General features: G+C 43.9%; 1 protein-coding gene across 1 annotated transcript in view; it reads left to right on the top strand.

Moving 5' to 3' along the window:
• The first annotated feature begins 3,756 nt into the window (after positions 1-3,756).
• Positions 3,757-10,414, top strand: part of hlcs (holocarboxylase synthetase (biotin-(proprionyl-CoA-carboxylase (ATP-hydrolysing)) ligase)) — a 66,978-nt gene continuing 60,320 nt past the window's right edge. Inside the window, exons 1-3 of the mRNA XM_079860666.1 lie at positions 3,757-4,064; positions 5,706-5,840; positions 7,900-8,062. Of these exons, the coding sequence (XP_079716792.1) occupies positions 3,834-4,064; positions 5,706-5,840; positions 7,900-8,062 (529 nt within the window). The 5' untranslated portion in view covers positions 3,757-3,833. The remainder of the gene's footprint in view (positions 4,065-5,705; positions 5,841-7,899; positions 8,063-10,414) is intronic.

The raw sequence follows: 10,414 nt of genomic DNA, 5'->3' as shown, positions 1-10,414 counted from the left end.
GAGCTGAGGGAGTGAGTGGAGGCGGGGCTCTTTTGCATATTCATAGAACCGCGGAAATAACGTTTAAATATGTAATTTTGGTGATCAAAGATGAGTTTTAAGGGATAACATTGACTACGGGGACTTTAAGTTATTTAATTTCTTTATTACACAACAGTGTTGAAGATGTTAAGCTCTCTCTCAGCTCTTCATATAAACTCAACCAACGAAATTACTAGTATATTCTTGGACAACCAGTTGGCAAACAAATGCTTAGATGTTGCCTAAATTAATGCATTTGGCAGACGGTTTTATTGTTTGTTTTACAGTTGAATGGCCATGGCTAGTGCTATGCTTTACTGTAACACAAGAAAACCATAATTTTGCTTCTACTTGAGAAATAATTAGATCGTTTCAAGCCTGTTTACTTTGTAAGTTTTATAATGGCCCATATCATGAATACGATTTTATTCTGTATTTTCATTATGGGTTTAGTGTGATTATTTCATTTTGTAATTGAATTTTTTTTTTTTTTTTTTTTTTTTTTTTTTTTTACTGAGCAGTAAGTTACATTTCTATGAGCATTGATGATTAATTTAGATTAATATTGGAATGACTCGCTGAAGCAGAGACGGACACGAGCAGCGCGTTTCTCTCGAGGTGAGCTACTTTTACTTCATAAAACATTATATATGTTATCAGTAGTGAAGACATGCGTCTGTGTGAATGAACGCGACTCCAGTTCTGTTAATGAGCTCGTTCTTACATCCACAGGAATCATGTGACAATTATTTAAATCGCCAAATTAGTTCAGAAACAATATAGACTTGTGTTTAATGCTTAATCTCGATCCTTCTTTTCTTTCCCACACTCTTTTACCCAAAAACAGGGTTTCCGCGGGGCATTAAAAGTCATTAAATGGATTTTGCGATAATTAAGGCCTTAAATGGCATTAAAAAGCATTAAATTGTAATGCTACAGGCATTCTATTTTTTATCGTTTGGAAGAAATTTTTATATTATCACTTTATTTGAATATAGCCTTCATAATAATTTTTATTTGCTGTCGCAGAATATGTACGTTAGTGTGATAAACACGCGGAACCAGTGTGGTGACGGCCTCCTGCCGGAGCGAAGTTGCGGAGGTGAAGCGAGTCATTTTGAACAGCAGGAACAAGACTAGACCAGAAAACTGGGAAAGTGCAAGGAAGACAAAATATTTAGAACATGGTTATTGCAGCCCGTTGGTGGTCAAAATAAAGAAGGATTTTGCAGCGTTTGTAAAAAGGTATCTAAGTTGAGTAGCTACAATGGGAATCAACGCCGTAAAATCTCATATGCAGTCTGACCGCCACACATCGACGGTAAAATGCAGACAGCAGTTAACTATGTGTAGTAACTTTCCCTCAGCAGCTTGACATCAGCTGTTGAAGCTCACTTTGCGGGGTTTTTTACTCGTTAACGCATGAGATTATTTTTTGTCCAATTTAACGTCTTAAAATATTTAACGCAAAACGCAGCATTCGTTAATTTTTGTCATCCTTTGGGTACTATTTTTTTACAGTCTGTGTTTGGGTAGCGTTACATTATATGATCCCCCTCTTATTCATGTAAATGCTTTTAAACGCGCTGCCTGTGCATGTCCTGACACACACACACACACACACACACACAGAAGACGCGCCAGTATCGTGCGCACAGACTGCTCGCCAGAAAACGGTCCTTTTTCGCGGTTGAACGAACAATAACACACAATTATGCCAAAATGTCTGTTTTGTGAGTATCCTTATAACATAAGAGCAGTCTTAAATTAGTGAAATAAAGTCTTAAATGAACGCAAAGAGTTGTGAGAGAATGAGGCGCGTGTGAGATGTGTCGTACAGCAGCGGCTGCTCTTAAAGGGACAGCAGCAAATAAGCTTTCTGTCAGTAAAGTTAATCACAGAACAAAGGCACCAGAGAAAATTACTCTCTGCTATTGACTGAATAACTCTTGTAGCTTCAATAGTGATTACTACTTGATCGCCTAAATTAAAAAAATAAAATTAATATTTGTGTAGTTTTCAATTATAGAGATACGCGGACAGGGTATTATTTCATCCGCAACCGCATCACAAAACTCATCATCCGCACCAACGTTTTTTGTCCAGATTTCAAAGCCGCACCCGCCCGCCATCCGCTGATTGTTTTGCGGCCTATGGACGATGCAATGCTCTGCTGGTGCGAGCCGCAAGAAAGCCCTTGTCTGTTCTAGAAAGGATGCAGCAAAGATATTTAATGCTAATGTATGAGGCCTACGCTGAGTTATTCATTTACGATGAGATGCGCTCTAGTTCGCAATGCAAGTGAACGTGGCGCGCCGGCGCTTCCATGTCACGGTTATTATATTGTCTGCTATATTTGCTTTTTATTTATTAAATACATGCAATTGGTTGATGAAACATTTATTAAAATTAAGATACAATTTGTACAAAATGAAATTCGCTTTAAAGAAAGGCTTTCTACAAAGCAAAACTTAATGAAGTGGTAAAAATCATGTCTGGCAATTTACAAAACAAAACTTCAAAACCATGTCCAGGGGGTACTTGGCAAAGAATCAAATACAGTTGGAAACGACGTAGACCATTAATAACACAGACTGTTAACAGTTGTTTTTAATTAGTATTTAAACATTCTCTATGATAAAAAAATGTGTAAAAAATATTTTAAAAACACAGTTTTGGCGTTTATAGAGTTCTAATGACGGTGTTCAACTATAACCGTCGGTCTCACGGTTATATGCTAACCGTCACACCCCTAGTTATAATTAATGTTTAAAATTAGGGGGGAGAATTAAGTTTTATCCAGATATCAATAGCTGTACAGTATTAGTATCAGTGAGACTGGCCTTTATGTTGTCTCTACATTCATTTTAGATTAACTGAAATTATTACATTATAAAATATATAAACTAATATAAACCTAAACAAATTTAAGTGTTTTAATTGCGGGAAAAAAAGTTATTTTTTTAAATTGATTGACAGCATATATATATATATATAGCTATTAGCTATATACTCACACATATAATATCCGTGGATAGTCATGGGTCGGGTATGGTATTAAAAATGAAAAAAAAAAAAAAGGCATTAAATTTAAATTGAAGATCCCTGCAGAAACCACGAAAAAACAACCTGTATGACTTTTTCTTCTGTGGAAAGAAAAATTAGACATTTTGAAAAATATCTGTGTGATTTTGTTCGATGGGGTTTGAAGAAACCGTTGAAACTTTCTTCAGAAGATCTTCGTGTTTTCAACAACATGGCGGAGTAAATAATCATTTTGTGAGAGAACTAATCCTTTCAGATGTTTAATGTCTTCAATACCACTTAAAATTACGATTTAAAAACAGCAACTTGTGTTACAGCTAATCTCTGCATGTAAATTATTTTTTTGTCATTTTAATCAATCAAACTAAGATACACAACACATTTTCTGTTTTATCATCCAAGAAAGCATATTTCAACACATGGTCTTCCTCCAGGTCCGCTGAATCCTGCGCGTTCACCCAAAGCGACTGTGATTGGTCCGATTTAATCCGCGCTGGGAAAAGTAACAGGAGTCACGTGACCGCACCGTTTGCGTCAGAAGCGATTCTGGCGTATTTTACATCGGAATAAAGACACTGATGAACTTTCACAGACACCAGAGCGACACGAGCTGAGAAGTGTGAATATCTCAGAGAGTGATCATTATTTAGACGTGTGTGTGTGTGCGCGTGCGTGTGCCGGAACTGGAAGAGGTGGAGTCTGCGGGCTCTGACTGACAGGCACGGGGAGATGACCGCGGGCCCGAGACTCCTCGGGAGACTCTGCTCATGCGCAGAACGATGCTGATCACGCTGTGTTACCTGTACCTGTGGCTGCGGTTCCAGCGTTGCTACACGGCCGTGATCCGCGGGGCTCTGGAGCGGCTGAGCGGGGGCCGGAGGAGCCTGAGCTTCCGAGAGCTGGACCGAGAGTCGAGCCCCGGATCCCCGCAGAGCCCGAGCGACGCCGCGCTGTTCCTGGAGCTCGGAGACAAGGGCGTTTACATCGGCGAGCCGCAGGTGAACACAGGTGTGTGTGTGTGAGAGAGAGAGATAGTGGTGGGTAGGGTTAGTGTGTGTGATGATGATGGGTAAGTTTAGGGGTAGGGTTAGTGCATGTGTGTGTGTGTGTGAGAGAGAGAGAGAGAGAGAGAGAGTTTGTGTGTGTGTGAGATGGGTAAGTTTAGAGGTTAGTGTATGTGTGAAAGAGAGAGAGAATGTGTGTGTGTGTGAGAGTGAGTGTGAGAGAGAGTGATGGGTAGGGTTAGTGTGTGTGTGTCTGTATGTGAGAGAGGGTGTGTGTGTGTGAGAGAGAGAGATAGTGGTGGGTAGGGTTAGTGTGTGTGATGATGATGGGTAAGTTTAGGGGTAGGGTTAGTGCATGTGTGTGTGTGTGTGAGAGAGAGAGAGAGAGAGAGAGAGTTTGTGTGTGTGTGAGATGGGTAAGTTTAGAGGTTAGTGTATGTGTGAAAGAGAGAGAGAATGTGTGTGTGTGTGAGAGTGAGTGTGAGAGAGAGTGATGGGTAGGGTTAGTGTGTGTGTGTCTGTATGTGAGAGAGGGTGTGTGTGTGTGTGAGAGAGTGTGAGTGTGAGAGAGAGAGAGTGTGTGTGTGATGGGTAAGTTTAGGGGTAGGGTTAGAGTGAGTGTGTGTGTGTGAGAGAGAGAGAGTGTGTGTGTGAGAGAGAGAGAGTGTGTGTGTGTGATGGGTAAGTTTAGGGGTAGGGTTAGAGTGAATGTGTGAGAGAGAGAGAGTGTGTGTGAGAGAAGAGAGTGTGTGTGTGTGTGTGTGTGATGGGTAAGTTTAGGGGTAGGTTAGAGTGAGTGTGTGTGAGAGAGAGAGAGTGTGTGTGTGATGGGTAAGTTTAGGGGTAGGTTAGAGTGAGTGTGTGTGAGAGAGAGAGAGTGTGTGTGTGATGGGTAAGTTTAGGGGTAGGGTTAGAGTGAGTGTGTGTGTGTGTGTGAGAGAGAGAGAGTGTGTGTGAGAGAGAGTGTGTGTGTGATGGGTAAGTTTAGGGGTAGGGTTAGAGTGAGTGTGTGTGTGTGTGTGTGTGAGAGAGAGAGAGTGTGTGTGAGAGAGAGTGTGTGTGTGATGGGTAAGTTTAGGGGTAGGGTTAGAGTGAGTGTGTGTGAGAGAGAGAGAGTGTGTGTGAGAGAGAGTGTGTGTGTGTGTGATGGGTAAGTTTAGGGGTAGGGTTAGAGTGAGTGTGTGTGAGAGAGAGAGAGTGTGTGTGTGATGGGTAAGTTTAGGGGTAGGGTTAGAGTGAGTGTGTGTGTGTGTGTGTGAGAGAGAGAGAGTGTGTGTGAGAGAGAGAGAGAGTGTGTGTGTGTGTGTGTGATGGGTAAGTTTAGGGGTAGGGTTAGAGTGAGTGTGTGTGAGAGAGAGAGTGTGTGTGTGATGGGTAAGTTTAGAGGTTAGTGTATGTGTGAAAGAGAGAGAGTGTGTGTGTGTGTGTGATGGGTAAGTTTAGGGGTAGGGTTAGAGTGTGTGTGTGTGTGAGAGAGAGAGAGTGTGTGTGTGTGTGTGTGTGTGAGAGAGAGAGAGAGAGAGAGAGTGTGTGTGTGTGAATATAGGGGGACAGAATATACAGTTTGTACAGTATAAAAACCTTTACGTCTATGGAGAATAGCTCATGAGTGTGTGTGTGTGTGTGTGTGCGCAGGCGTGTGAGGACCTCAGTAAGTGGACTCTGCTGGGCTCGTCGCTGGTGTGTGGTCGGCGGATAGAAAGCGTTGCCTTCATCATCGAGGCCTCGTCGAGACGGAGAGTTCCAGAGGCTTCACACACCAGTCAGACCGTAGGTTCAGATCCTCCTCAGTGTGTGTGTGTGTGTGTGTGTGTGTGTGTGTGTGTGGACAGGACACAATCACAGCAGTCATACAACACTGGGTGAAAATAATCATGCATGTCTTTCTGCTTACTGTACATCCAGTGCACACTGCGCTATCCCATGATGCCTTGGGAGATTGACAACATGACGGATGTAGTGCGTCCAGATATAGTCTCAGTCATAAAGGTCAAAGGTCACTATTAGGGCTTTCAAAATGGCTTAAAAGCTAATTTCATTCTTAAATATTAAAAAAAAATTCAAATTATATTCAAATTCTAAAAGCAATAATGTTAAAGGAAGAGAGTGCTGTAGTGTCTCCTGTGTCCACAAGAGGGCGCAACGAGCAAATATAAACCTAATCAAGCATCGCATCTTTTATTGAAATTAAATGACAATCAATTTATAAAGTGCATTAACTTTTGAAACAGTTGTTCTAAATAAAATATAATTTTCTTAATGTTCATGCAAGGAAAATTAGGTTACAAAAGTGCATCAGTAACCTGAGAAAACACACTTCAACACACAGCGTCATGAACCACATGAACACACAACAGCAAACTGGCATCTTGATCTGAGCGAATGCTGAGCGCTTTCTGTTGACAGTGTTTCAGCTGATGAACTCACACTCACACACACATACTCACACTCACACACTCACATACTCACTCTCACACACTCACTCTCACACACACACACTCAGCTCTGACCGATGTGCAGGTTTGATCAAGTGTGTCGTTGCACGATTTCTGCCTCAGACTGAGAGGGTTTCGTCAGCAGGAAAAGCCTCTTCCCGCCATTTCTCACAATAACAGCGCAGCGCCATATACTGGATAGGCTAACAAAAACACAACGTGTCAGTGATGTCATCATCATGTCTCGAGACTCTTGACACATCAAGAATTCAAATGAATGGTTTTTGCATTTGAATGTGCAGGTTTTTTTAAATTCGATGAAAGCCCTGATCACTATTATTGCTCTTATTATAGTTTTCGTTCATTTTGCCCGGGAACTGAGCCTGGTGTCTGTCACCTGATGGAGCTTGTGTTCCTCACCACTGTTGCCTCGGAGAACAAAACTTAAATGTGTTTAAATTAATGGTGGGCATAGTTTAATTTTTTAATGTAGATTAATCTCACTGTAATCTTGAAATTTATCTAGATTAATCTAGATTAAAATGGCTCATTTGAATTCTGCCGAAGGCATTCAGAATATGTGTGTGCTACCCAAATAATGACTAAAGGGCACGTGTTTCTTAAATACAAAGTGACATTTAAAAGAACTTGTGAAGAAATGCCAGAGATTTTTGTATTATTATTATTAAAACTAACATAAAAAAGGAAGGGTTTTTTTTGTTGTTGTTTTTTTTACTTTGAGCAATGATGGAGCTATAATAGACTCTTCTTATGAGCATATAAAACAAAACAGCTCCTTGGAAAAAATGAAATGTAGCCTAATATTGTAGTAGTTATAAACAAAGGTCTATTTTTAGTTCAGATTAACATTTGAGGGCAGTAATTTTATTCATAATGTCAAAATAAAACCAACGTAATGTTACTTGAAAGCATTATAGCCTATTCCTGCCAAACTTCCATGGTTGCAGTGTTACTACAGTAAATCCATGGTGAATGTTGCAGATCTGTGGACACCGGATATTTCATTCATGGCACAATGTTTCTTCCTGGCTTCCACGCACTGTTTGATCCGTTAATAACTGAAAAATGCGAATGTTTCTCACTAGATCTCGCAGCGATGTTATTACTTCTGTGGCGAATTAAAATGCTTTCTTTACTGGATCTCTTATTAGCGCTGTGTAGTAACGGCTAGGTATACATCCGCGCTAAAATATCAAGGTGAAAGTCATCATAGCTTGCGTAGTATAGACCCAGCTCCCAACCCAACTTTGAGTATAGATTAACGGCGATATTTTTTTTATCGTCCGATAAGAGTCTCACGTTAACGCCGATAACGGCCCACCACTAGTTTAAATCCATACTTGTGTGTGTGTGTGTGTGCATGTGTGTTTCAGGTGCTGAACTGGTCAGATTACTGTCTCCCGTTGGCCTGCAGTCCGGGCCAGCCGTACCGGGCCGTAGCCGAGGCCAGCCTGGAGAACTTCAGCCGGCTCGGCGTGGCCTTTATGGAGGATCGTCTGCGTATGGAAAACGGGCTCATACCTGAAAAGATAGTGTGTGAGTTTCATCCCAGCCAGCGTCGTCATCAGGGCTCGACATTAAGCCTTTTCATGTGCTTGCCCTTCAACTAAATCTGTCATTCACATGTTCGAGTAAAAAAGTTGCTTGTCTGGAAAAAAATAAAACTATTTGTGTTGTAAATTTAATTTGTTCTGAAGCAATATTCTCATCAGTGTTCAATCAGCTTTGATATATTTAAATCTGCATATTGTCATATCTTCTTTAATGAGCATTTTCTCCTCTAATCTTATTAAATGTATGCTTCATCTTTCTATTTAAATTCCTAAATTTTTATCAATAAATTCAGTTAGAATAATAAGACACTATAGGACTGTTACCCTAGGTAGGACTGATGATGTAGTCAGCCGGATCCGGGCCGTATCCAGATCAGATGGAGGATCTGCGCCTAGACACGACCACAACACATGATGCAGTCAGCCGGATCCGGGCCGTATCCAGATCAGATGGAGGATCTGCGCCTAGACACTACCACAACACATGATGCAGTCAGCCGGATCCGGGCCGTATCCAGATCAGATGGAGGACCTGCGCCTAGACACGACCACAACACATGATGCAGTCAGCCGGATCCGGGCCGTATCCAGATCAGATGGAGGACCTGCGCCTAGACACCACCACAACACATGATGTAGTCAGCCGGATCCGGGCCGTATCCAGATCAGATGGAGGACCTGCGCCTAGACACCACCACAACACATGATGTAGTCAGCCGGATCCGGGCCGTATCCAGATCAGATGGTGGACCTGCGCCTAGACACGACCACAACACATGATGCAGTCAGCCGGATCCGGGCCGTATCCAGATCAGATGGAGGACCTGCGCCTAGACACCACCACAACACATGATGTAGTCAGCCGGATCCGGGCCGTATCCAGATCAGATGGAGGATCTGCGCCTAGACACTACCACAACACATGATGCAGTCAGCCGGATCCGGGCCGTATCCAGATCAGATGGAGGACCTGCGCCTAGACACGACCACAACACATGATGCAGTCAGCCGGATCCGGGCCGTATCCAGATCAGATGGAGGACCTGCGCCTAGACACCACCACAACACATGATGTAGTCAGCCGGATCCGGGCCGTATCCAGATCAGATGGAGGACCTGCGCCTAGACACCACCACAACACATGATGTAGTCAGCCGGATCCGGGCCGTATCCAGATCAGATGGTGGACCTGCGCCTAGACACGACCACAACACATGATGCAGTCAGCCGGATCCGGGCCGTATCCAGATCAGATGGAGGACCTGCGCCTAGACACTACCACAACACATGATGCAGTCAGCCGGATCCGGGCCGTATCCAGATCAGATGGAGGACCTGCGCCTAGACACGACCACAACGCATGATGTAGTCAGCCGGATCCGGGCCGTATCCAGATCAGATGGAGGACCTGCGCCTAGACACCACCACAACACATGATGTAGTCAGCCGGATCCGGGCCGTATCCAGATCAGATGGAGGACCTGCGCCTAGACACCACCACAACACATGATGTAGTCAGCCGGATCCGGGCCGTATCCAGATCAGATGGAGGACCTGCGCCTAGACACCACCACAACACATGATGTAGTCAGCCGGATCCGGGCCGTATCCAGATCAGATGGTGGACCTGCGCCTAGACGCGACCACAACGCATGATGTAGTCAGCCGGATCCAGGCCGTATCCAGATCAGATGGTGGACCTGCACCTAGACACCACCACAACACATGATGTAGTCAGCCGGATCCGGGCCGTATCCAGATCAGATGGAGGACCTGCGCCTAGACACCACCACAACACATGATGTAGTCAGCCGGATCCGGGCCGTATCCAGATCAGATGGTGGACCTGCGCCTAGACACCACCACAACACATGATGTAGTCAGCCGGATCCAGATCAGATGGTGGACCTGCGCCTAGACACGACCACAACACATGATGCAGTCAGCCGGATCCGGGCCGTAACCAGATCAGATGGTGGACCTGCACCTAGACACGACCACAACACATGATGCAGTCAGCCGGATCCGAGCCGTATCCAGATCAGATGGTGGACCTGCGCCTAAACACGACCACAACACATGATGCAGTCAGCCGGATCCGAGTCGTATCCAGATCAGATGGAGGACCTGCGCCTAGATACCACCACAACACATGATGCAGTCAGCCGGATCCGAGCCGTATCCAGATCAGATGGAGGACCTGCGCCTAAACACGACCACAACGCATGATGTAGTCAGCCGGATCTGAGCTGTATCCAGATCAGATGGAGGACATGCGCCTAGACACGACCACAACACATGATGTAGTCAGCTGGATCTGGGCCGTATCCAGATC

The sequence above is a fragment of the Squalius cephalus genome, assembly GCF_949319135.1.
Source record: "Squalius cephalus genome assembly, chromosome: 24".
Taxonomy (NCBI): Eukaryota; Metazoa; Chordata; class Actinopteri; order Cypriniformes; family Leuciscidae; genus Squalius; species Squalius cephalus.
This window is presented reverse-complemented; position numbering and strand designations above follow the sequence as displayed.